Source organism: Diplotaxodon limnothrissa, linkage group LG20 (assembly GCF_057381915.1).
Source record: "Diplotaxodon limnothrissa isolate DT_005_m linkage group LG20, D_limnothrissa_male_GT1.1, whole genome shotgun sequence".
Taxonomy (NCBI): Eukaryota; Metazoa; Chordata; class Actinopteri; order Cichliformes; family Cichlidae; genus Diplotaxodon; species Diplotaxodon limnothrissa.
The window spans coordinates 8,513,218-8,539,645 of record NC_140615.1 but is presented as its reverse complement, the minus strand read 5'-3'; the positions used below and the strand labels follow the sequence as shown (position 1 = coordinate 8,539,645).

The window sequence follows — 26,428 nt, the reverse complement described above, 5'->3', positions numbered from 1 at the left end:
CAAAAAATCTTGCATTTGTACTTGTATACAAAATATTTACCTACAAGAGACCTACTTTTTGGCATTTGGGATATGCTTCTTCATGTAGTCCAGTGCACTCTGTGTGATTCCTATTTGCAGAATAAGATCTTTCAGTTGATGGCCGTTGCTGTTATTTTTGATTCCAGCAGCGATTTTACAGAAGCAGTCCAAAAACACTTTGTCATCAGCACTATGCTCCTCGTCGTACCTTAAAGAAACACAACACAAACACAAAAATAAGAGTCAATTTCACCAAATTAACTATAAAAGTGCCCATAGGAGCATGGTTCTCCTACAAAGATTAGCCCGATTTATCCATTAAAATGTAAAATAATAGCCCCTTTAAAGTCTTCATGTGCTTATTAGTAAGTAAAAGCTGAGTGCTCACTTGTCAAAGTTGCAACACGGTTTGAAGCGTTCCACCAGAATCCTCATCTTCTCTAGTTCGCCAAAAGACAGGTATGGAATAATGCGCAGAAGACCCTGGAGCACGCTGGGGTTGGAGCGCACAAACAGGGTGTTGATCTGGTCTAACAACATGACAAGCTGATCCTTGTCTCCTGTAAGGAGAAGGTTACCCTGCAAAGGACAAGACAGTTTCTAATTAAAAAAACTAAACAAAACACAAAAACGGAATTAAAAGGTCTTTTTGAGGGTATGATTTTATGATTGTAGCAGAAGATAAAATTAGCTTCAGATTGTTACCTTGTCCTCTGAAATCTCAGCATTGGCCTCATCCAGAATGATCTCCATGATGCTCAGGACTTGCTCTGCTATAGAGGCTCCACCACTATCCTTACTCTCTTGTTCTGCCACTAAGGCCTGAAGGAAAAATAACATAAAAAAAATATTTCCCTCTCTCTCTCTATCCATCTCCATCTCTCCATCTATATCTATATATCTATATCTATATATTAGGGGTGCAACAATACTTGTATCGATATTGAACCATTCGATACAGTGCTTTAGGTTCAGTACGCATATGTATCGAACAATACAAAATTTTTTATTTATTTTATCAACTTTTCTTCTGATGATGCTGTCTGTGTTGAGCGCTCAGTGGATCTGCGTTTGACTACTCTGCCTAGGCTGCACTGTCGAGCGCAGATCCACTGAGCGCAGCGCAAGCTAGCAAGACAAAAGTTAAGCTCGTTGCAACATGGCAACTGCCTCAACGCTAGCCGAATTTGAACCTCCCCCACCCTCATTCAGATCTGGCGTTTGGAACTAGTTTGGTTTTCATGTGAAGTATGACCCTGATGGTAAGCGCGTCATGGACAAAAGTAAAACAGTATGTCGGATGTGCCACGCAATGCTCAATTGGTGGGAACTAGCGCGTTAGCACAGTTAGCTTGTTAACGTGTTGATGCCATCCAGCCCCACACACAGGGCGATCCGCGGTAACTCGTTAACGGAGATCTGCCGTGTTGTGGCGTTAAGGTCATTTCAACGAGATTAACGCTGACAGCACTAGTGGGAACACAACGAATATGACTGCACATTTACGCCGACATCATCCTAGTGCAAAGACAAGTGGAAGCAGACAAAAACAACAAGCACGCATGCTACAAACTTTACCCGAGTCATTTAGACAGCCGTTAGCACATGATTCTCCTTATGGGGACCTGATATGTTTAATATGCTGCTGAGAATATAGCCCAGAAGAAGCGTATAGTATAGCTTTTATTTTGGAAAGAGCCATTTCTCTGTAATAAACTGTTTTACAAAGATGAGTGATTTCTCAATCAGATAGATTTATTTATTTTTTATTATTTTGTTGTTTTGGCAACATTAAATTTAAAAACTGTACTTTTGAGTTAAAATATACATTTGTCATTTATTAAAATTATAAATTAAAAAAGGCATGAACATTTTTTGTATCGAAAAAATATCGAACTGTGACACCAAAGTGTGTGTGTACACACACACACACACACACACACACACACACACACACACACACACAAAAATACAATCTAGAAACTGAATCACAACAATCAGCATAAGACTCACCAAGTTTAGAGTTCCCAGCATGACATTGAGTGTGTTCATCTCTGGTTTGACAAGCTGTTGCCTATTGATCTTCACTTTCACACAGTAACTGAACAACTTCAGCAAAACCTGGGGGAGAAAAAAAAAGTTTTAATTCTAATTTAGGGCACTATATGAATTTAATTCTAAATAATAATGACATATATATTCTAGATAACCAGCATTCGTTTTTACTAATTCAAAGAAGAATTCAAAATTACAAATAAATTACAGTTTACATTGATGACTGGAGAATAAAGAATGGTATTATTTCAAAACGCTTTCTGACACAAAAATACTGTCTTACGGTGAGCAGATGTCTTCCTTGTTTAAAGTCTTTGATTCCAGACAGCCGGTTGAGCATACACTCGAGTCCTCCACACTGTGCCATCACTCCTGCCATCTTGTACACTTCTTCATCATCCTCCTCCTCATCTGTAACGAGGTCAATTAAAACATTTGCATCTCATTCTGTGCATACAGGTACATATGATGGCCAAGAATACATACAGCAATAATTATATTAAGGGCAAAACCTGGTAGATGTCACATAAACGAGAACAAGCTTGACCCTAATTATGAAGACACACCAAGTTAAAAGCAAATCAAACCTGTAGTTGAATCCAGTGACTCTATGAACTCCTCAGTAGCATCTCCAAGTAGTCCTCTCATACGATAGATGATTCTCATTGGCTCACCCTTTTTGGGGGGGGTGGGGAGACAAGGTCAGTGGGCTCTCAGTACCATTAATTCTTTAAAGGACTGTAAGCATTTCATGACAATTTGTATGATTCCAAATGTTTGTAAAAGTGTAACTAATTCATAGAAAATGTGAGTCTCACCTCATTTGTAGGACACCACACCTTCTTATAGACCTCTGCCACTGACAAATCCAAACTAATGATTTTGTTGTTTACCAGAAGCTGAAAAACAAAAAAAACCCAAAACAAAACAAAAAACACATCTGGTAATTTTTTCTTGAACTGTGTCACCTTTTATAATTTCACAAGAAAAGGAAACCTTCAAAGCAACTCAAATGTAAGGTTACTTTACCTCCATGCCACTGTCATCTTCAAGAAGAGCCACCAGGTCGCAGTCTTGGCAGATCTTGTTTTTGATGTCCCTCATCAGAGGACCGATGCCGGGCTCGTTGCTGCTGTAGGGGTTTCCTGGCATGCGACCCTGCAAGAAGTCCTCTTGCTGAGGATCCTTTTCCAGCGTCACAAAGAACTCTGTCACCTCATTCTCTTCCTAGATAGTGAATGAAACAAATGCTCCAGATTAGGGCAGGGCAATATGGCCAAAAATATTTATCACGATATATATTTGAAAATTTGCGATAACGATAACGATATAATTGACACTAGACAAAATACTTTACAACTCCACAACTTTATTAGCGCAAAAAAAAAGAAAAAAAAAAAAGTATTTTCACTTAAACAAGCGAGGGCTGGGCTATATCATACCGTTCACGGTAATACCAGTGTAATGTTGGGCAACGATAGGAAAATGAAATATCGCGATAGAACGTGTAAAACGCGCATGCGCAGTGCCTTTGTTTACATACGCACATGGCGGCAACGCAGAATGAGAAGAGCAAAAGGGGATCGTTAAATGAAACTGATGAGCCAGAATTGGTTTGTAAAAATGCTGCAACTTCAGTGGTGTGGAACTGGTTTGGCTTTCATCCGTCAGATACACAACAAAGCACAAAATCGACAGTGCCCCTTATAATCCCGTGTGCCTTATGTATGAATTCTGGTTGTGTTTACTGACCTCAAAACGATTTTATGTGGCACACGGCGCTCGAAAATCTGTCAAATGTTTCAGTACGACTTTGCTAAGCTACGAAGCCGCACCACTTGATGGATTGTCGGAGCATTACGGCTATCGTAGTCAGGAGCCTCGCGGAGTGATACGTACTGCGCTTCAACATAATATTACCGTATTGTGTGTGTATAACCTCTTTCAAGTTTTGTGGATATTATACATGGTTATGCTGAGGATATGTCGGCCAATTTCCACTGGAAATGCCTTTTGGTTAAACTGTCAGCAAGGAATTTGCATTTGCACTGTTAATTTTTTATATAACTTTAATGCACTTAAAAAAAGCTGTTTGTTTAAGTGAAAATACATTGATTTTTTTTTTTGCACTAATAAAGTTGTGGAGTTGTAAAGTATTTTGTCTAGTGTCAATTATATCGTCAGTTATATCGTTATCGCAAATTTTCAAATGTATATCGTGATAAATATTTTTGGTCATATCGCCCTGCTCTGAAACAAGCAGCTGTTTTTTTTATGTGCATTAAAGTTATATATAAAAATTTAACAGTGCAAATGCAAATCCTTGCTGACAGTTTAACCAAAAGGCATTTCCAGTGGAAATTGGCCGACATATCCACAAAACTTAAAAAGAGGTTATACACACAATACAGTAATATTATGTTGAAGCGCAGTACATATCACTCCGGGAGACTCCTGACTACGGTAGCTGTAATGCTCCGACAATCTGTCAAGCGGTGCAGCTCTGTAGCTTAGTACTAAAACTGTACTAAAACATTTTTTGACAGGTTTTCGAGCGCCGTGTAGCACATAAATCAGTTCGAGGTCAGTAAGCACAACCAGAATTCATACATAAGAATTATATTGGGCACTGTCAATTTTTCAGAAAAATCAAAGGATTTTAAGAGCGACTTATTTACCGAAAAACACGTTAATAACAACGGCCTGCTTGCATGCTCTACAAAATAGTGCTTTGGTGTGCATCTGACAGACGAAAGCCAAACCAGTTCCACACCACTGAAGTTGCACCTATAAACCAATTCTGGTTCATCTGTCATTCAACGATCCGCTTTCGCCCTTCTCATTCTCCGTAGCCGCCATGCTTTTTCTGCCATGTGGGTATGAAAACAAAGGCACTGCGCATGCGCGTTTTACCCGTATTCTACTGCGATATTTCATTTTCTTATCATTGCCTAACATTACACTGGTATTACCTGAACGGTATGATATGGCCCAGCCCTACTCCAGATTAAAACAAATTCTGCTTCAAAACTGTTTCCAAAATTACACAAGCACGTCACTTCTTCATCTTTACTCACAACTCAAAGAATGAACGTTAAAACACAAACTACACTCAATCTAAATATATCTGTATATAATACAAATACTTGTATATAATATAACAATTTGTATATAATTACTTCTTATTACTTGATCATTAATCTCAAATGTCAAGAAAGCAGCAGGATGTTGCACTTGAAAGCCTTCAGTCAAATGAAAATTACTTGTATGACTTAGTGAAAATTAGTGAACATTATATTAAAATTTAAGACATTATTTGTTGCAGCTCTAATCGAGGTAAAGGCAACTCACAGGGTAGATGATGCTGCAAAGTCTCTCAAAAATGAACACAGGTGTTCTGTAGTCATCCAGGTTGTACCGCTTTGCAGTCTCTATGCACACTGCCATGAAAGCTTTGGTTTCAGACTCGGTTCCTATAAACAATACAAGACATACAAATAAAAAAAAATATTAAGCACAATTTGTACAATATTCAGTTGACCAAATAAGAATATTATTATCTTTTTAAAAACATAATTAAATTTATAATTATTGTCAATGCCCACCTGTCGTCATGTCTTCCAGCATCTCAAGTAGCATATCCTGAGTTTCATCAATGAGTTTGGTTCGCTGAACCACCAACTTCCTCAGGCACAGATAACCATTAAGAACCGTGCCGACCAACCTACTTTTGAAATGCCGCTTAATGGACTCCACTTCGACAAAAGATGACAGCAAACCTAAAAAACGCACACAGAACCAAAAAAAGAAGATTCAGGAAAGTCTGAATTAGCTGCAACTTTACTTGTGATATAAAAGTAATTTGTACCACTCAATCTGTATATATGCTGAAAATCTAAAGATGGAAACTAACATACCAGTCAAGCTCTTCAGGGCGTAGCCTTGCTGCAAGTCTGTGCTCAGTGTAGCCTCCTCTAGAGCCAACAGATTGGCTATTTCCTGATCATAGCAATAAACAAGATAAGATACTGAAATAGGAGCACTTCTAATGGATCTAGTGACACTTCAGTTGTTTGAAATTGGGAAAGGAACAGGACTATGAAGATACTAACTTAAAAACACCAGTGTTTATCTGACTATAAAATTACATTCTTTGAACGTTAAAATAATACCTTGGTGATCAGGTTGCCAATGTAGGGCAGGACTCCCCGGGCAGCCAGATAAATCTTCCAGTGTGTTGGCTTAATCAGCTTCTGGTACAGACCCAGATACTCCACTGCACACTCTCCAGCGACACTCAGTTCATCCAGATAACTTAAAGGACAGTTTTTTAATCACTTTAACAGTTTTCATCCTTTTGCTTGAGAAACTATGCAATAAGTGAGCTGCCTGAGACGCATTTTCTTTCATTATTAAGCACAGAATTATGTTCTTCTTTAACACTTTATCTGTAAAGTATTTAAAATAATATTTTTCTGCCCGATAATTCATTTTCCAGCAAATATAAAATCATGGAAATACATGATAAGAGCTATTCATCTTTAACTAGTTATGCTATATTGCTAAGCATATCCAAATTCATTGGAATTATCAACCTAATTTATGTATATGAAATTCAAAATAGAGCATGTCATGATTTGCTAGCTTTCTGTTGAGACTCGTACCTGGTGAGCAGGTCCAGGACCTGTTGCTTGCGGCTAGGGATTGTGGTAAGTGCCTCCACAATAGTGCAAGCTGCCTGTCTTGCAGCCTGGGTGGCAGGTGTGAAAAGAACCTGCAAAAGTAGAGCTAAAGTTAGCATTTTTTAAGAAATTGCATTTACCGGTTTGTGAACTAACCAACAAAGCAAACAACATTTTTCTGATTTTTTATTTTTTAATTATTACCTGTCGCAGCCAGTTGTTGTGGCTCAGTTTAAGCAGGCGCGGGAAAAGGCCTTCTCCTTTTCTAGACCTCATGAACTGTTTCCACTTCCACACATACTTCTCAAGTAGATACTGTTTCCGTAACTCAGCCTTCCCCTGAGGTTTTGACATCGTTTCCTGACCTGCGATAGACAACAATGAGAAGTTTATTGAGTGCTCCTATTTCATTAAATACAATAAATGAATAAACCTGTGATACTCAGATAATGTAAACCGTTCAGACACGATACTTACATCTTGCTGGAAGACACTTTTTCCAGGCCTCATAAGATGCTTTGGGATCTTTTTTGAGCCAGAGTTGGGCCTGGGCGTGGATTTCATTACTGTAGGGCCTGACTGTAGTCAGAGACTCAATGGCAGCATCCTTTAAACAGAAAACACACATAACTTTGTTAGGTGGCATAATACAACCAAGTGGTAACCGACACAACAGATATGCTTATATTTATCTATTTTAAACATGCAGCAAATTTTTTTTTACCTTGTTCTTCTTGCTAGTGGGAGCAGGGGGCTTAATCAGCTTTTGCAGGATTCTCAGGCACATCAGTGTGATGTTTTCCACCACTACCGGTGTCTTTATGTTGACAGACATGAGGAACAGGCTGAGGGCTACATATGGGGAAGGAGTGAGGGAAAACAAAACAAAAGATACAACACTATTAGTCGAAGACTCTTAACTGCTTTAATCCAACAAAACCTCTTTCAAAATAATATTAGAGGAAAAAAGAAGAAGAAGAGCGATAGTTCCAGGTGTCTAATCAATACCACCCTATGTAGACCGAGACTGATTTGGTCAGACAAAAATAACCAAAATAAATAAATAAATAAATAAATAAATTGTTCTCTCAAAATTCCTGGCCAGGATTGACCGAGCTGGATGAACTGTTTATAAATTTAGAGTCCCTTAGCCCAGTGGTCCCCAACCCCCGGGCCATCGACCAGTCGTTTGGTACCGAGAGTTGAGGCTCGGGTGTGAAATTTATGGTTTTCAGGGTTTCTATCCGTTTTTAGCGTTAGTTCTTTAAAATAGTTTCCCTGGGTCTTTTTCTGTGTGTTATGAATAAATCTTTTTTTTTTTTTGGGGGGGGGGGGGGGGGGGGGGGGGGGGTGTGTACCGGTACTGGTTATATTTTGTTGTATTTATCCGCGACACCTGTCCGTCCGCCAGTCCGTGAAAATATTGTCGGACATAAACTGGTCCGTGGTGCAAAAAAGGCTGGGGACCGCTGCCTTATCCATACAAATGATCCATCAATAGAATATATCATATGCATATTTTATTAATTTAATTTATTAATTAATTGTTATAGACAAACAATGCACAACATAATTGAAGTATATTATTAATGCTTACCACAACGCAACCGTAATTCCCAGCATCCACCCTCTTTTGAAATGGAGTCCGTTAGCAGCAGCATTTCATACTGCAAATTACTAACCTGATGGGGGAAAACAAAAAACAGTGTGTGTATTTTAAAATCGGAGCTCTTTATAGTAAAGTTCATAGTCACAGCGACTCTGGAAAAAAAACAACACCCCCCCCCCCAAAAAAAACAAACAAAAAAACCAATGTTTGTTGGGTTTAAATTATTTTCAGTATGACCTCTGAGACCTACCAGATCAGGATTGGCCCAGTGACCTTTGAGGGCAGCTGACACCTTGGCAATGATCAGATCGTTCATCTGCTGAGTGGCTTCTGGGTGATCTCTGAAGCAAAAGATAGAGAGACAAGGAAAAAAAACAAACATGTAAGGATACAGGAGACCAAATGACAATGAAACACCATTATATACAGCGTGTATTAACATAGAAAGTTAAAAAGCAAAAAGCTGAGATTTCAATGTTATCGTTCCAACAACTTACAATACTATCATTGCTTATATGTGGAACTGAAGTCAGGCAATTAATTGTCACATGAAAATATGTGAAGGAAAGGACATACCTAGTGAGGAGACAGACCAGCTGGCGCACCTCCTCCCTCATGGCTGCTGTACCTCGACGCAAGTTATACTCAAACAGCTCACGGATGAGACCCTGAAGGACTAGGATCTGCCGAAGGGCTGGATTGGTGGCCAGTGCGCGGAGCAGTGTGATGCAGTGACCTGTAACAGCTGAAGCACAGCCGTAACACTTGGTTGAGGATGTATGGCCGCAGCCCAGCACAGAGAGGGCGCGGTACTGACTGGCGGTGAAGGTGGGCTGGTGGCTACTGCTGCTCCGAGATGACTTAGTGGCAGCCTCTCTCTGTTGTAGGTCATACTCCAAGAGCTCTTTACGAGATGCAAGCACTTTCTGTAAACAAAGAAGGAAGGGGCACAATTGTATGAGAGCAGGAAGAAAACAAGGGTACAGATATCAGGAAAGTTAACTGCATTTTCTTCCTAACCTGTATAATCTTGGAGAGTTCATCAAATGAGGTCTTGCAATCTCCACTGTATTCCTGAGCCAGCTGCTGAATGTATCTGTTCACATTAGCAGAGGATGCACCAAGTCCTGCTCCTGCTCCAGTGTCATCCTGAAAGAAATAAAAGACAAGAGAAAATACTGTTAGATAAAACTGTAGAAATAGAGCTAAAATAGAGACTGAAGAAAAACATAAATGATCTCTGCAGCATGTGCAGGTTGCATTAGTACAAGCTGTGCTTATTTAGGTCAAGTGCTCTTTCAGTCCCTCTTGACTGACCTGGGGCTTCTCCGGTGCTGCCTCATTGACTTTAGACAAGAGACTCTCCAACTGAGGCCGGTGACCCATCAGCTGGTGGTAGACCCGGTCAGCTTTGTCCAACAGGGTGTTAATGTTGGTCACAGCCTATGCAAAAAGGGACAAAACATTTTGTAGTCTGACTTTTAGGAATGGTAAGCCTATTTTTAACCAATTCCTTTAAATGTTTTTCTTGTCCTAGAAGAGGCTTCTTTTTTTTTTTCTACCTTTTTCCTGTCTTCCTCATTTTCAATAGGATCCACAGCACAGCATGGTTTAGCATACAGCATGAAGTCAAATCGGGCATATTTGCAGAAACCACAGGCGTTGCACAGGAAGGGGTCTTTTTCGTCATAATTGATAGACCTGAAAAGTGTCGACCATATAGTAAAAATCCAATAAATCTAAAAGTGTCTTCAATTCTTTAAGAACCGCAGAGGAAACACAGGGCTCACCTGCACTTGTGGCACTGATACACATTCTCACCGCAGTTGCCACACACACCGGGGTTGGCCGGTACGGAAGCACTGCAGCGTGGACACTGCAGGGTCTCAGTGGAAGCCTGGTAGTTCTCGTAGAAATCGGAAAACTCAATCATCAAGTTGGAAGCGACGATAGGTAAGGGAAGGTCAATCTTCACTTCTGTTTGTCCCGGGGTGAGCTGAACTTTCTTGGCTTTGTGCCAACGAGCAGGCCTAAAAAGAAAAGAAAAAAGACAGTAAAGTTAAGAACTCCTAATTAATGCCAAAAAAGTAAATTAAAATGAAACTTCCAAGTTGATACTACATCTTTGCACCTTAAAATTTACCATAATAATATGAAAACTAAAAGCAAGAAAGAACAGCAGCTCTTTGCTGACATACTTATTCTTCAGCTCCACGATCGCCTGGACTGTCCTGTTGTTGTAATAGAGATTGATGGTGCGGACCATTTTGGTGCGTTTGAGGTCACCAATCTTCACTGTGACTTTGCTGATGGTGTGGCTACCAATGAGCTTGACAACCTGTTGTGTGGTCGTATAGCGGGTGTCTACTTTGATGGATGACAGTTTTATATTCTGGTGGATGAAAATAAAATAAAAATAAAAACTATGCTTAAAACAATACTGAGAACTGTTTATACCTACGTTTAGAGGATGTTTCTATCAACATAACTGTATTTCATCATTGTTTAACTAACCAGCTATGTTACACAGTTAATACTAAGAGTTTTGCATTTGGCAGGGGGTTTTCAAATTCTGAAACCAATACCATCTCTCTTTAAGCCTTCCCCTGTGAAATTTACTAGTATGTAAAAATTATTTTAATTAGCTTGACTGCCTGTGCACTTTTTAAAAGAATATGCCTGTTGTGTGAGGGTGTGTTTCACTCACGGAGAAGGGAACTTCTGGATTGTTGCACACCAAGCAGGGGTCACTTTCCAGATAAAAGCCATCAAACTCCACTAATCCAGAGAGTGTGCTGCAGAAAAAAAACACATGTAATTTTATGTAGATGATGCCCAATAGTTGCATTCTCACTGTTATAAGATTGAATGTTTCGATTTCAGTATCTATCAACATACTTGTATATATTGGAGTTGGGGTGATTTGTCAGGATATGGTTCTGTGCTCTCAGGATTTCCACAGCCTTTTGGGAATACTCCTTCAGCTGGAGAAAAATACATAAATAAATAAGAGAAACAAAACAATTTCATCTTCTATCATAATGAAAGTGGTGTCTATGGTCTGTGGAGACAAATAAAAACACAAGCATCAGGATATGAACCCTTGTGTAATACTTTAAGAACAAAAACTAAACGTTTAATTGTAAATACTGAATTATTCCTCTTTGAATTGATATAGAAAATAGCCAAACTATAATTTTATTAAAAAAAAAAAAAAACTGCATGAAATACAGAAAAGGATTTTAAAGAAAGAAAAAAAGAAAAGAAAAAAATCTAACCTTTTTCTCAGTTTGAGGGGTTTTGAGTGAGAAGTAACCAAGTAGGTCGACAAACTGGGCAGCTTTACGGCCATATGCAGGAAGCTCTGGCCAGATGGCCCAAGTCAGTTCAAGCAGCAGCTCCTGCTGAGATTTACTAGAGTTCCTGCGGAAGTACAAACAATATCAGGTTGTCCATACATGTATTCAATTGTTAAAAAGTGATGCAATAAGCCTAAGCTTTTGTTAAATAGACTAATCTTTAGACCAAACTACCCAATGTACTAGGTGTATGTTTCTACAATACCTGTAGATATGCAGCGCCAAGCAGTGGGCTTGCCAGCGCACAGCAGATGAGTTTGACTCCAGCAAGAAACAGCGTAGGAACTGAATGAGCGTCTCCTTGTCTGCAAATTTGTTAAGCTGACTGACCAGAGCCATACAAAGCTGATCCTCCTGGCTACCAACACCATCCCCTGTGGTCAGTTGACAATATACAATTAAATTCAGGATACTCTCATCGACCAATCATTTTACACCACTTTTACATCTTGTTCAGGTTCAAAGGAGCACTGGAGCCCAGTTCAGTACCCAATATGTGTTTCTACGCTAGTTGATTTTCGAAGAAGTACAACTAGTCATTTTTTATTTTCTCACCATCTTTTTCTTTCTCTTTGTCTTCTTTTTTGCTCTTTTTACTAGAAGACTTGCTCTGAGAGGACTGAGAGGCTCCTGTCTGTCCAGCACTACCAGACCCTCCGCCTGAGAATGAGGATGAAGTAGAGGAGGAGCTGGCCAGCACCTTGCTGCCACACAGAGCACAGGAGAGGAGTTGCAGCAAAACTGGGGAAACGCCCTCATCCACCAAGAAACTGACTTGGAGCAAGAAGTACAAGACAGCTGTATGGAAAAAAAGAAAAGCAAAGACAGAGACATAAATAGTTAGTACTTGTGTAAAACATTTGTTGCTTCAAAAATAAATAAGTAATCACAAACAACTTACAGTCATCCTTCATGCAGAACTTCTGCCAGTTGATTGTCCTTTGAGTGGCAATTTCAGCACAAGCTTTCAGGTGTTCCATCTACAAAAATAAATAAAGCAATTTACAGCAAAGCATAGCAAAGAAAAAAAAAACCATATGTATGTGTGTGTGTGTGTGTGTACACACACACACACACACACACACACACACAAAATAAAACAGATTCTAAAACCAATAAATTCAACACAGCACTGCAGCTTACTAAGACACAAAAAAAGGATAAAAACACAAATAAACAAGTTCTAACTAAACCTGTTTTATACATAATGGATCCAGAGTAATGCAGGAGTGGTACACTGTCTTATCAAGACACTCACCAGATTGATGAGTGTGTCATACTGTAAGGCTGAGCCAGATGAGGCTGTGACTACACCAGCCCGGAGGAAGATGCCCTGTTCCTCTAGAAGCTTTTTGATGCTGCGCACATGAGAGTCAAGAGTGTGCAGGTCTCGTAGCTGACGATATTTTTCCTTTGAGCCGCAAATGAACAACAACAGTTTTCTGACTTGCCTCCTGACGAATGGTGTCTGTTGTATCATCAGATACTGGGAAAAATGGGGGGGGGAAAATGAGGAGATCAATTTCTCTCTTTTGGAAAGACAAAAGAAAAAAAAAATTTATATGATGGCTTACTTCAGATAGATAGTAGAACCAGGAATGATCAAATACAGGAGGTGGGATACGTGGGTTGGCGTCAGCAATTTTCTTTATCTGATATGGCAGCCGAAGCACCATTTCAGTCAACAACTGGGAGTAGGCTTCAAACACATCAGCAGCATGCCCCTGATTGCAAAAACAATATATTGAGTTAATGTTAAAATTTGAGAGATATAAATAGTCTTTTACGTTTTTTATGTTGAGATTATCTTACCTTAACATATTGGCGAAGGAAGAAAGGACTCATGTCAGGGGGAGAGGAAGCTGTGTGTGTGCGGAGGAGCTGGCTGGCAGTCACTGGCTCTTCTTCACCCTGTTGGCTCTTCCAAAACTCCAGGAGTGACTTGAGCACTTGGAGGCAGTAGTCAATAGAACCCAGGCTGAGCAAGGCGGTTGCTGTGGCATTGGAAATGAGGGAGGATGACTAGAAGACAAAAAGAGGGAAAACAGCTGACTTCAAAATTCATGATGTACAAAGTATAATCAAGTTGCATGATAGCCATGAAACTGTGAGCTTCATGGCACAAGTTATGTTAATAATAATATGAAACTTGAGCAAAAATGAGATGTGATGAATGACTGCAATCAATTTTGAGCAGTTGTTGAGAGAGGTGCAAACCTGGCTACACACTACATAGTGATTATAGTACAACTGTACCTCAGAGGAAGATTTGGATCCAGACTTTGTTCGAGACATGAAGACACTAAGCAGCCTCATGATGACCAAATGAACTTCATTTATGGAACTACGCTCATTCTTCTTGGAAACATCCTGCAGAGATATAACACGATTCAGTAAAACAAAAATATTCTGAGCCTGATACAAAATGAGGAAAGGACAAAACAGTAGTTACCTTCTTGTGCATGCCAAGCTCGGCAATGAGCTGTGCAAGCAGGTCATCCAAAGCACCTTTATCCTTTTCATCCTCGCCGTCAAGGTCAGAGGTCAACATGAGGATAACTTGCATGTAAGGGATAGCTTGGACTCCACCTACATTGTGGAGCTGAGAAAGGTGCTGAAGCAAACGCTCCAGTAGCATAAGACGAACCATGTGCAACCTAATGAAAAACATAATGACATTTTTTTACTGGTTAAACTATTAAGCATAAATCACTTTTCATGACAATGTAATAAAAAGTAAATATTATTATCTGTCTTTCTTATGGTCATGTTGGTATCCATAGATAGTATAAATGAGTCTTCAGCACATCACATGGCAGATGTTCATTATCATGGAGCCTTAAGTTAACCTAAAATAATCCAAATTCATGAATCTGACCTGTTGCTTGTATGAATGTCTCCTTCAGTCTCTCCTTCACCTTCTGAGCCTTCACATTCCTGCTGGGCTGTGGTGGTACTAATGGCTCCAGTGCTGGAACTCACGCTGCCTGGACCAGCGGGGTGGCCTTCCGCTGTTGTGTCTCCATATGCACTGCTGCGACCTGACACTATACAAATGCATGAATGAAAGCAACTAAGCAATATGGAAATCTGGTAATGTAACACAGGGAAGGATTAGGTTTTATTTTAAACTGAAGAGTCACGTTTGCCCCTCAGGACTTTAAAGCGCAACAAAATGAGGCATGGGAAAAGGGAAGGATAGGAAAGGTGACACACTATATTATAATCTGTAAACTTAGAGCTACCTTTCTCAGAAGGTTATTGGGAATTAGAGAAAATTAATGTCTAAAGAAGTTTAAAGTCTAATACTTACTACGGGGCTGAAAAGAATTGGATATAGAAGTTCCTACATATTTGAGATACTACCACTAATTCGGGGCATGCATATATAATGTTTTTAATATTAAACTGGCCTGTTTTACTTAAATCACCCACCACTGTGCTCCCCTGCTACAGAGTCGATAGCAGAACCTCCACTCTCTGAGCCCACGCTGCCGCCGTGCTCAGCTGGGGAGGTCCGCAATGTGGAACCATCAGTAGCAGCTGTGCTGCCCTCATCATCTGATGCCGGGGCTGAAATCATAGCAATAGCTGTAACAGTAAATACACCGCGGTCATCTGGCCAGGATACATGATCTTAGTTTATACTTGTGCACCAACAATGCAAAGAGCATGCAGTACAATCAAAAATAAGTGCTACCGAACCCATTGTGACCAGTGTGGCATTAAATTATAGGGGTTAATTTGACATTGGCCAGCTTACAGATATGAGCAGTACAACTACATGCTGTATCACTGATGAGCTTATGAGCTTCAAGTTAGAATAAAATTATTTAATGATAATAATTTCCTTTTATTTAATTTAAAAATAAAAAGTTATTTTATTTTTGGAACTTTAAAAAAAAGGTTTGTTTAACTGACTTGCAACAGTGACTTTGCAAGCATTAAAAACTAGCTTCCGGTTGAGCGTGAAGATGGTCTTATTACCTGATGCAGTGGTGTCTGACAGGGTGCCAGCATCAAGTGAAGAGGAGCTTGGGGCCTGGCCAGACAGGCCTAGACTCTGAAGCCCAAGAGCACTGCTGCTACTGCCTAAAAATGTCAAAAATTGTGTTTAAGGACGGACTTCTAGGAGTGCCCAAACTTCCATTAAAATGTGTCAGGGTGAAACATTAAGTTTTGCAGATCAGAACAATTCAAATAACGTAATCTGGGGGGGGTGGAAGAAAAAAAAATTGTATTTTGTTGAATAACTTATGAGGGTTTAAATCACTCTGAAGGGTGGCAACTGATATAGACACACACACATACACACACACACAAACAACAAAAAAGCTTCGAAACAATTATGTAAAAGAAAAATTGTAAGGCTCTATGAATTTCAAGGTTTAAAGAAATTTAGAATAGTTTCAGCATAGACAGGAAAGACTAATGCTGAGTAGGACTAGTAATAAGTCACAGTCACACTAGTCACAAAATTATTACTTTATTTAGGATTTTCTGGTCACTTACCCTGTTGATCCTGCTGCAGGCTTAGAGCAATTGCCAACTCTACCATGGTTTCATCATCTGCATCAGGAGGTATGTCAAGCATGGGGGGGAAACCTTCAGCTCCAGCAAGCAGAGCCTCGAGGGGAGATGGATTTCCATTGTTGACATTTTCTGCTGTCTCCAGGACCATAGACTCGGACTGTGAAGCACAAAAACAGGCATGTTTTACCAAATTTTAACAAGCATATGTAATTTATAGATAACTAAGATTTAAATTTGAAGATGGTCATACAAGCCAAAGAAAGGAATATAAGTGGCTTTTAAAAATGTTACTCCAGTGTATATTTATTGTCTATGTAGTGTGAGCTCAGAAAAACAATTTAGTCATAATATAAATGAACAGAAGTGAATTACAAACTTTTTGACATCGTCAGAGCTAGTTAGTTACTTTAAATATATCTTTGCGATGTTACAACATTATACTCTGCATCCAGAATAATTCAGGAACAGGAAGATCATTTATACTTTTGCGATGAGTGTCTCTAAACAGTCTAAAAAAAATGCTAGTCCAATGTCAGAAACAGCCTACAGCAGGGGTGTCCAACTCCAGGCTTCAAGGGCCGGTGTTCTGCAAGTTTTAGATCTCACTCTGGGTCAACACACTTGAATCATGATTAGTTCATTACTCTCTAGAGAACTTCAAGACATGTTGAGGAGGTAATTTAGCCATTTAAAACAGCTGTATTGGATCAAGGACACTTCTAAAACCTTCAGGACACTGTCCCTCGAGGCCTGGAGTTGGACACCCCTGGCCTACAGACTGCTGCTCTTTGTCTCACCACCATCTCAAAGTCGCCATGGTCCACTTCATTTTGTTCTTGGCTCTCCTGTCGACCCTCTTCTCCACCAGTCAACACTGATGACTGCATTTTGTCATCTGCATCGTCGTCGTCATCATCATCCTTGTCTCCTGATAAAGGAGATCAACCGCAAACATTTAGAGGATCCCTAAAGCCTTGTTAAAATGATAACTAATATGAGAAATCATATTTAATATTGCCCCCAAAAAACTATCAAATATTCATGTACATCTAGTAACATTCAATTAATACTTTGAATTAATTAATAAACATACCCATAGGTGTGTTGGAACGTGGGGGAGATGGAAGGGTCACATGGCGTCGCTTGTTTCTTGGTCTAAGCACTCTGATCAGAGCCTGCTTGCAAGAAAAGCTGACAGCAGTGTCCTGTGAATTGTTAAATATAGACTGGTTACCTCATGACTTTGACAGTGATCCATGCAAGAGCTCCTTCTAATTGCCTAAAATCTTTAATATAGGCATGCTGCTTATTATCACCCTTGTAAAGCCATGTAAAAAAAATCTACTGACAAGGTACAAACTACAGTAGTTAAAATGCTGTTCAAGGAGAAGAAGATAAATAAAAATGACTGATCAATAAAACTGATATACTTACAGGACACAGTAACATCTGCATGTAGATTTTGGAGGCTACATTGACGTAATCCAGCTCACATGTGCAGTATGCATGGATGATGTCTACCAAGGCATTTACTGTTGCTTCCACATGAGTTAGACCTTAAATTTAAAATAAATAACTCATTTCCAGACTAGGGTTTCAGAATAGAAGACAAATGTACTCGTGCTGTTGGGCATTACAATACGTGTAAATTGTTTACATAAGATTTAAGTGAATCAACATTACTCACAACACATATGTATAAATGCATATACATTTAACAATAAATGTTCTTGCAAAATGTTGGGGACCCACAGGGTAGAACTTACCAGGCAAGCAAGCAGGAGCAAGAAAGGCATTCTTTGGTTTTAGGGCATGAAGTTTCCAGAAGTTATTCATCAGTTGTGCAATAAAATTACAGTTCTCACTATCCACATGCTTTTGTCCATCCTCTGTCACCTCTGAGTTAGTAAGAGAAGAACACCAGTAAGTGTGAGAATTATAAGTCAGTTAACTTCCAAGCTGTTTCATTGTAAGTGAAAAGTAAAAAGTATCTTTTTCTGACTTTGACTCCAAATGACAAAAATCAAGTTTATTTGTTATATGCTCACACAAGAATACATATAAAACATTCTATTCTATGCCAACATTCTTCATAACAAGAAAAGCTTCTTACCCAAGTCATGGTGCAATGATTTTGTTTCTGTGAAATGCACCAAGTTGTTGGGTCTCATGATCGCAATGGAGCGGGCAGTGATTACAAGTCTTTGGAAGACATCAGGGTCTAGCTCTTTCCCTTCCCGGCTGCAACTATTCAGACACTGCACAGCATTGCTCAGCAAGGACTGGTCCTGAGGAGAACAGAGGGAGGGATAGTGGTTCGCGAGAGTATTAAGGTGTTTGGCTGTTAATGAAAATCAATACAACATTTTTCAGATTATAATGAGCTAAACATTGTATGAATTTGGCCTCTTTTATTACCTTGTGATTGTGGTAGGCAGTACGGCTTGTGTGCAGACTGGCAAGAAGCCCCTTTGTCTGCTGCTGCACACCTACAGGTGTTGGCATCGACAGAAGTAAAGTTGCCAACTCCAGTGCTGCAGCCTTGTTTTTCTCCTATAGAGTTGACATGAATTAAAAATGCATCCTGAACACAAGCATGTAGATAACAGGGATTCATTTATACAGAATTATGCTTTTAAAAGTCAATAAAAAAATAAAGTCTTCACAGGTTTACCTTTTCACTGGATGAACCAACTGCAAAACAGCTTTCCAAAGCTTCAAGGGAGCTGACCACCAACCTGAAATAGAGAAAGAACATCAATTCTGCATCTCCTGTGAATTATTCTTTAAATAACCAATCATACAGGGGGAAAAAGCACTATTATTCTGCTGCTACTCTAAACGCCAAACAAAATTGAGTGCAAGAATAAATGTCAGGGGAAAAATGTTTCTGTTGCTGCACAGGTGTGGAAATGGTGCATGGCATGTTCGGTTGCAGGCAAAGACAAACAAGCTGGCACACATGCACAAAACCATACAAACAAGCAGAGAAAAGGCAGTTACTAACCGGTCCAATGTTGATAAGGACTCAGTTTCACAACTTTTTATTGTAATTTTGGGAGCAAAAGAAAAAGAACAAAAATAAGTGTGAGGATCACGGAAAGAAACAAGTGGAAATAAATGATTCAGTTGAACAAAAGACACATGAAAGAAAAGATGATCACAAGAGCCATGCACTAAAACACACTAAAGAGCTCACTGCTACTGCTCAAATTTCAGGATTGTGTCCAACAACCCATACTACACAGCTGTATTCAATACATGCTTATAAAATGTAGTACGAGTTAAAATAATTTTTAAAAAACATCACATCTATGGTAATATATGTATTGCGCTTTTCACAAAATATACATCTTCACACAAAACTGAGGAAATGTAGATAAAACAATGTTTTAGAAAACATTTCGTTGTCAAGTGAATGGACCAAAAAACAGTTATGATGAAACACTGAACCCAACAAATCTACCGAGAGGTTTTATATAAAGGTACTAGAGATGGACCGATCCGATATTACGTATCGGTATCAGTCCGATACTGACCTAAATTACTGAATCGGATATCGGAGAAAAATAAAAAATGTAATCCGATCCATTAAATATCACGAAAGCATCTCACAAAACTTGCAACACGCCGTAACTCGCCTCAGAATGTTAGCACGTCGGAGCAGTATGCATCACGTGATAGAGCGGCTGTGACATGCGGGACCTGTCGGTGGTCTGGATAGCATGTGGAGCTTCGCTAGCAACCCGGCATTTCATCTCCGACAAAGTTATCCCCGAGAGAAGTAAAGCAAGTGTGTAAGTCCATCTCTGAATGTAAAGCATTCCTGCATTAAGCTTAACAAGCGACTGCCTCTTCTTGCTGCTACTTCAATCATGAAACTGCTTAATGATCAGCTGGTTGGCTTTTCTGTCGCGAGTACGTCTCTCTTGTTTGTTTTTGGCCCACTTTGCACCAGAAAGAGGAAACCAGCGGCTGAACAACAGCAGCACGTTTAAGCTTGATAAGCTGTTGTTAGAATTTATTTAATATTACTTTCTACTCGAGGATCTTTTTCTACGTAGCTGACGGCTGGTAACTGTGCAGGGGCGGATCTAGCAAAGTTTAGCCAGGGGGGCCGATAGGGCATTAACAGGGAAAAGGGGGCACAAAGACATACTTTTCTTTCTTATTCTCATTTAAAATGTCTAGCTTTTAATAAATAATTATCTGACACCCAAAGTTTTAATTTGATGTAAAATGAATAGAAGTCAATTACTGTATATAGTAACTATTAAGTCTAATATATATACCCTAGTAAGCTATAGTACTTTTTCCTTTGGGAAGGTACCATCTGTGCAGTCTGCAATTTTGTTGAAGAAAGATGTTGAATCTATTTAATATTTCTTGAAAAATAATTCATTTCTGTGCATTTTTTTTTCACACTGCATCAAATTAAGGTTGATTACGTCGATTAAGCATCATGAGGTGGAGGGTGGTTCCCTATTTTTTATTTATTTATTTTTGTTGCTGGGAGTTGGAACCCTATTAGTAAGGTTGCTTAATATTTATGCTAAGTACTCTTTAAAATACCAGAATAGGGAGGATGGTGTAGGTTTGAGTTTATTAGATTGATCAGTATTGCTGAACTATGAAATATTTTTTTTTGCATACAGGTATAACAGAATAGCTTTAGTGTAGTTGTTGTTTTAAACTTGAGTATGAACTTATACAAAATGCAGCAAGATATTTAAAAAAACAGTTTTGTTGATTAAAAAACACTATATCGGATTCATATCGGTATCGGCAGATATCCAAATTTATGATATCGGTATCGGACATAAAAAAGTGGTATCGTGCCATCTCTAAAAGGTACTTAATAGATGATGGTCAACTTGCTCATCAGTTCATTAGGAGTGGTTTATTCAACCCTGGGGATAAAAAATGAATGCCAACAACTTGGGTTGACCTTTTCGCAGCCCAAATTGAAAAGCTCATACCTCTCTAATACAGTGCCACTAGTTGTTGTTGGGGTGGCTATGTCTCCATCAGAGGTCCCATTGCCCTGGTTGAGGCTGGGACTGCAGACATTGTTAACTGAGGCAGATGAGAAGTCTTCTGGTGGATCCTCAGGCCAGCCAAACTGCTCCTTGGTTTTTCCATAGATCTTAATTGAATCAAGCATGGTGACTCCAGCTGGGTCAACAGATGCTCCAACTTAAAAATTAGCAAGACAGTGTATTAGAAGATCTATCTAAACAGACTGAAGCATATGACCATATGACCAAATAATATGAACAGGTCAGCGCAAATTATTTAAACACGTGTATTGGAATATCAATACAGGCAACAAGAAAAACCATTAAGTAGTAAAAAAAAAAAAACGTATAACCACTGCACAGTCTTGATCTTACTAAATATAGACAGCTTCTTGTCAGCCTGCAGGGCCTCCTCTCTCGTGAAGGGGAAGTCAAACCAGCGAGCTCTTGTCAGATTTATCTGCATGGTGCGTCCAAAGACCTCCACATAAGAAGGAGCCCTTTCAATGGCCTGGGTGCCCACCTGAACCCGCATACCTGTCATCACCATTGAACTGTTGTTGTTTACTGCCTCTACAGTGAACCCTCCAGGCTAGGATGAAGGAAAAGAGAAAGGAAAGCAAAAAGAAACATGACATTTGTTATTTTACATCTTTTTTTCTTGACTACAGCTGAAAAACATGTTTAGAATAGGTGTCTTCACTAGGGCTGGGCCATATTATACCGTTCACGGTAATACCGGTATAATGTTAGGCAACGATAGGAAAATGAAATATCGCGATAGAATGGGAGTAAAACGCGCATGCGCAGTGCCTTTGTTTTCATACGCACATGGCCGATTGTTGAGTGAAACAGATGAACCAGAATTGGTTTGTAAAAATGGTGCAACTTCCGTGATGTGGAACTGGTTTGGTGTTTGTCCGTCAGATACACGACAAAGCACATTTTTTTTGCAGAACATGCAAGCGGCCGTTGTTATTGTCATATTTGTCGGACTAAGATGCTCTTAAATCTGGGAGTAATCTGGGTCCTAAACTCCGTATCCTTCAGGTCAAACAACACTGCAGCATCACTTAGAGTTAAAAACTGTCTAAATTCTTTCATCTTTAATAAAACGATCAGCATTGCTGCTTTACCAGGTGTAACTATGAAGTTTAACTTCCAGGCATCCATGAAAACTAAAGTTATTACATTTAACGGAGTTAGACGTTAGCAGGAAGCTAGCGGAAGTTAGCTCGCTAGTTTCGCTAGTTACCTAAGCATGATATAGCATGTTCTGACTGAGAGATTTCTGAAAAAAATCAAACGTACAGTTCTGCTATCACTTCCAACATAAATGAAGACAGGAAACTAAACAGCAGTGACGTTTGTAGGGTTACTGAAGTTGGGCTAGCTGGTATATAATGATGTGCTACGTGATCGCTAGCGACACAGCTATGTTAGCATAACATAAACAGTGAAGCTGGAGGACGAACACTAACACTTTTCCACTTATAAAAGTTAACGTGAAGGTTCTTCATGGTTAGAGACAAATGCAATCGCATGGCAGGATGTTGTAAACGGACCAAACTTCAGTCAGGAGAACAACTGAGATAATCCATCCACAATATGAGGTTAGTCATTAATAGACTGCAACAACATGGGAATAGAGCAGCTGCCAGAGAATTCAACATTAATGAATCAATGGTACAGAAGTGGAGGAAGCAAGAAGAATGAGTTTAATAAAGTTTGATTTATCTGACTGCTTTGTTTCGCTTAATGTGCCTTATAATCCCGTGCACCTTATGGTCCGAAAAATACATACTGCACACTGCAGTTTAATGTTGCAAAGCACCTCTTTTTAACTTCAGTGGATATTATACATGGTTATGCTCAGGATATGTCAGCCCATTTCTACTGGAAATGCCTTTTGGTTAAACTTTCAGCAAGGAATTTGCATTTGCACTGTTACATTTTTATAAAGCTTTAATGTACATAAAAACCAGCTTCTTGTTTAAGTGAAAATAAATGGAAGGTTGTCTTTTTGCGCTAGTAATGTTGTGGAGTTGTATTTTGTCTCGCATCAATTATATCGTCGGTTATATCGTTATCGCAAATTTTCAAATATATATCGTGATAAATATTTTTGGCCATATCGCCCTGCTCTAGTCTTCACTGTTTTTATTTAAAGCAGGGTCACTTGGATTTAGACTGGACATATACTAATGTACTCTGGTATAGTAAACTGCACAAATGTAGATGGCAAAGACAGCAAAGTCTCAACACAAGTGATGGCAGATAACATTAAACTACATTTACATAAAATTTAATTAACAAAGATCCCTCTGCTGCACCATGGTTATCAACTCAAGCACTGCTGACGCAGCAATAACCTGCATTACAAGAGAGAAGCAGAGCAATGTTTTTACACCTTTTCTAACACAGAACATTAAGGTACAATGCCTCTACCTTTGTGTTGGCCACATACATCCCTGTGGAGTTGAGCCTGTGTTTGATCTGCTGTCCGTTGTAGACCTGCAGCAAGTCATTACCCCCAAACTCCACCTCTGTCAGTTGCTGGTTGTGTTCAAAGAAATCCACTGGGAATGTCACCTGACTGGAAGTCCGGGTGGCTTAAAGTAAAATCATTACATTCAAATTAGCTCCCCAAAATTTTAGATTAGTTGCTTTTATTATTGTGTATGTCTGGCTACATGGAGAATGAACACAAGAAACATGATCTGAAAATGTGAATGAATTACACTTTGAATTTTAAGAAAAATTTAAAATAAGCAAACTTAAATCAGAAAACATACGGGCATTTATGGAAAAGGTTACAAATCTGTGTCATCAGTAACATATCAGCAAATATTAAGTAAGCAATAAACAGGTTAGTACAAGCTGTTCATTCATCATACATAACTGGCATTTACAAAATAACCCTTGTCCACAAACTTACTGGCAGCAGCGGCCTTGCGCTTGCGGACTGGCTTCATGATGCTTATGCCACAGCTGGGCTGCAATGAGGGCTGGAGCCAGTAGGAGGTGTTGTCCACATTTGCCATGTAGATTCGCAAGCTGCCATCCTCACATAGAAGAATCATGGTAGTGCGCTGCTGCTCATTACTGGCAGTGTGTCGGATAGCTACCATATCTTGAATCTGACAGAAACCGACAAATAAATGTTAACCTTAGAAAACAGTAAAATTAGGTAAACTCATGGGAAATAACTTTGCTTAGTAAACAAGACAACCGGAAAAGCTTTGTGTTTATACAGTTCTGTACTCCAAAATGGAATTTCCTTTTTTTCCTCCAATTACTGTTTTCATGGTATCCTAACCAGTTTCATGTCACAATAGTAAATGGTATTTACCTTAGCTTTGGCTGGCAGGGTTTTAATCTCTTGGATGAGGAAGGTGTCAGGTTTGACCATGATAACCAGAGGTATGCCTGTTGTCTGTTGCACACAGCACACAAGGCCTGGATGGTTCATGACCTCAGACCACTGGCACAGTGCAGGAGACATCTTACTGCTGCCACCATTGGAGCTTTAAAGACAAAATGGGAAAAAAAATATTTCTGTTCATAATTTTCTTTTCCAGTTACGATTATATTTGATAGGCTTTTACAGACTATTTTATTGTGTTACCCTTTCACATTGATGGCAAAGAGCCTCTGCACATCAGTTGTGCTGCGGCTCACTGTGGCAGCGAATGACTTCCCCTGGCTGTAGCTGAAGAAAAGCATCTGAAGGACATGGGAGTAATAGACAGAAACACCACCGCCAGCTACCTGTCCATTGCTATCCTGTGTTTACAAAGAAAGAATTTACCTCAAAACTGCTTTCTTTAATGTAGTTTCAAAAACACCTGAACACTGAATAAAGGTATGATGTACACATCAACCAAACATTCCCCCAAAAGAAATGAGAGCTGGAAAGTATGACAGAAATACTGTAGACCAGGGGTGTCAAACTCATTTTACATCGTGGGCCACATGCAGCCCACTTTGACTTTAAGCAGGCCGGACCAGTGAAACTCCCCTTTTTAGAATAGAATAGAATAGCCTTTATTGTCATTGTACAGAGTACAACGAAATTGGTCAGTGTAAAGAAGTTACAAAATTAGCCTGTAGTTAGCCTTTAATTAGCCTGTAGCCCCCACCCCTGATAATTCTATAGCAGAAAGTGAAAAACAGAAACATTTCTACTTTTCACAAAGTTACAGAGGTTTTATTAGAGACATAGCTAAGCATTTTTTGTACTCTGGCATGATTTGGCACACCACTAAACTTGCTGCTTTTGGAACTTCTGCCCCCTTTTCCTTTTTTCACATAATGGTCTGATCGCAGTCTGTCTTTGCATGTGATTAGCAGCATGGTGTGCCCATCAAAATAAAGTCCCACCCCTGCTTGCATGGATTCTCAGCAGGGCTGAAGATTTAGCTCCCCCATGCTGACGAGCCATTAATAACTGACGTATGAAAATACCTTGCAAGCCAGATTATAATTGTATTGTGGGCCGAATGTGGCCCGAAGGTCGTACATTTGACACCCCTGTTGGAGACCATTAAGACAGCAACCTTGTCACAACATCAACTCATGTCAAATCCTAGTTACCTTCAAGTCTTCGTGGGTTATCTCCAATACATTTGTAACATAAAAAGGGCCATGCTGAGCACTGCTAGATTCATCCATGACCTGGGTGTACATGTAACCTGCTGATGACATGATGACAATAATGTTCTTCCCCTCTTCATTGAAAAGGAATGTAGCATCACGAATCTTGGAACTTGGGAGCAGGAAATAGTACATTGGACTCAGGGCATCCACTGACAAGTCATAGATCTGTTTTCCAAAGGGAACAAGCATTAAAAGGCAGTATTAAGCAATCTTTTGTTTTCCTAGGGCAGAAAGGTATATGTATAGTATCTATGGTTGTTTTCATAAAGAAATTGCAGAAACAAAATCAATTATGTTGCTTTAAGTGCAAAATATGTTTATTATTTTAATATATACCTTGACAAAGTCAGCAGTGATGATGGCAAGTTCAGTCTGTGAGCCTGGTAACCAGATAGCTTTGATGATAAAGTTGCCAGTGGCCAGTTGTGGATGCAACACCAGGTGGTCAGACACAGAACCTGTGCTGCTGAAAGTTAGTACATGGCAGTCCTG

The 26,428-nt window shown here is 39.4% G+C and overlaps 1 protein-coding gene across 9 annotated transcripts in view; it reads right to left on the bottom strand.

Moving 5' to 3' along the window:
- The window catches only part of ubr4 (ubiquitin protein ligase E3 component n-recognin 4), a 57,203-nt gene that overhangs the window by 4,539 nt on the left and 26,236 nt on the right, over positions 1 to 26,428 (bottom strand). For 3 of the 9 annotated variants that reach the window (XM_085344804.1, XM_085344807.1, XM_085344810.1), the window contains 55 exons: positions 26,273 to 26,425; positions 25,874 to 26,101; positions 24,906 to 25,063; positions 24,630 to 24,804; positions 24,216 to 24,417; positions 23,726 to 23,889; positions 21,653 to 21,869; positions 21,239 to 21,455; positions 19,267 to 19,299; positions 18,934 to 18,997; positions 18,678 to 18,812; positions 18,373 to 18,547; positions 18,026 to 18,157; positions 17,694 to 17,815; positions 17,353 to 17,464; positions 17,057 to 17,187; positions 16,239 to 16,416; positions 15,714 to 15,818; positions 15,162 to 15,317; positions 14,605 to 14,773; positions 14,179 to 14,383; positions 13,983 to 14,096; positions 13,539 to 13,748; positions 13,301 to 13,450; positions 12,985 to 13,212; positions 12,628 to 12,706; positions 12,282 to 12,524; positions 11,932 to 12,100; positions 11,646 to 11,790; positions 11,266 to 11,351; positions 11,075 to 11,162; positions 10,566 to 10,759; positions 10,158 to 10,397; positions 9,930 to 10,068; positions 9,685 to 9,810; positions 9,388 to 9,516; positions 8,944 to 9,293; positions 8,618 to 8,708; positions 8,356 to 8,440; positions 7,483 to 7,610; positions 7,236 to 7,365; positions 6,963 to 7,123; positions 6,741 to 6,850; positions 6,249 to 6,390; positions 5,994 to 6,075; positions 5,682 to 5,855; positions 5,428 to 5,549; positions 3,106 to 3,303; positions 2,895 to 2,975; positions 2,664 to 2,751; positions 2,360 to 2,487; positions 2,035 to 2,142; positions 727 to 843; positions 410 to 600; positions 56 to 229 (listed from right to left, as the gene is read on the bottom strand). In XM_085344804.1, the coding sequence (XP_085200930.1) occupies positions 56 to 229; positions 410 to 600; positions 727 to 843; positions 2,035 to 2,142; positions 2,360 to 2,487; positions 2,664 to 2,751; positions 2,895 to 2,975; positions 3,106 to 3,303; positions 5,428 to 5,549; positions 5,682 to 5,855; positions 5,994 to 6,075; positions 6,249 to 6,390; positions 6,741 to 6,850; positions 6,963 to 7,123; positions 7,236 to 7,365; positions 7,483 to 7,610; positions 8,356 to 8,440; positions 8,618 to 8,708; positions 8,944 to 9,293; positions 9,388 to 9,516; positions 9,685 to 9,810; positions 9,930 to 10,068; positions 10,158 to 10,397; positions 10,566 to 10,759; positions 11,075 to 11,162; positions 11,266 to 11,351; positions 11,646 to 11,790; positions 11,932 to 12,100; positions 12,282 to 12,524; positions 12,628 to 12,706; positions 12,985 to 13,212; positions 13,301 to 13,450; positions 13,539 to 13,748; positions 13,983 to 14,096; positions 14,179 to 14,383; positions 14,605 to 14,773; positions 15,162 to 15,317; positions 15,714 to 15,818; positions 16,239 to 16,416; positions 17,057 to 17,187; positions 17,353 to 17,464; positions 17,694 to 17,815; positions 18,026 to 18,157; positions 18,373 to 18,547; positions 18,678 to 18,812; positions 18,934 to 18,997; positions 19,267 to 19,299; positions 21,239 to 21,455; positions 21,653 to 21,869; positions 23,726 to 23,889; positions 24,216 to 24,417; positions 24,630 to 24,804; positions 24,906 to 25,063; positions 25,874 to 26,101; positions 26,273 to 26,425 (8,231 nt within the window). The remainder of the gene's footprint in view (positions 1 to 55; positions 230 to 409; positions 601 to 726; positions 844 to 2,034; positions 2,143 to 2,359; positions 2,488 to 2,663; positions 2,752 to 2,894; positions 2,976 to 3,105; positions 3,304 to 5,427; positions 5,550 to 5,681; positions 5,856 to 5,993; positions 6,076 to 6,248; positions 6,391 to 6,740; positions 6,851 to 6,962; positions 7,124 to 7,235; positions 7,366 to 7,482; positions 7,611 to 8,355; positions 8,441 to 8,617; positions 8,709 to 8,943; positions 9,294 to 9,387; positions 9,517 to 9,684; positions 9,811 to 9,929; positions 10,069 to 10,157; positions 10,398 to 10,565; positions 10,760 to 11,074; positions 11,163 to 11,265; positions 11,352 to 11,645; positions 11,791 to 11,931; positions 12,101 to 12,281; positions 12,525 to 12,627; positions 12,707 to 12,984; positions 13,213 to 13,300; positions 13,451 to 13,538; positions 13,749 to 13,982; positions 14,097 to 14,178; positions 14,384 to 14,604; positions 14,774 to 15,161; positions 15,318 to 15,713; positions 15,819 to 16,238; positions 16,417 to 17,056; positions 17,188 to 17,352; positions 17,465 to 17,693; positions 17,816 to 18,025; positions 18,158 to 18,372; positions 18,548 to 18,677; positions 18,813 to 18,933; positions 18,998 to 19,266; positions 19,300 to 21,238; positions 21,456 to 21,652; positions 21,870 to 23,725; positions 23,890 to 24,215; positions 24,418 to 24,629; positions 24,805 to 24,905; positions 25,064 to 25,873; positions 26,102 to 26,272; positions 26,426 to 26,428) is intronic. The other 6 variants (XM_085344805.1, XM_085344809.1, XM_085344808.1 and 3 more) reach the window with 4 other exon arrangements.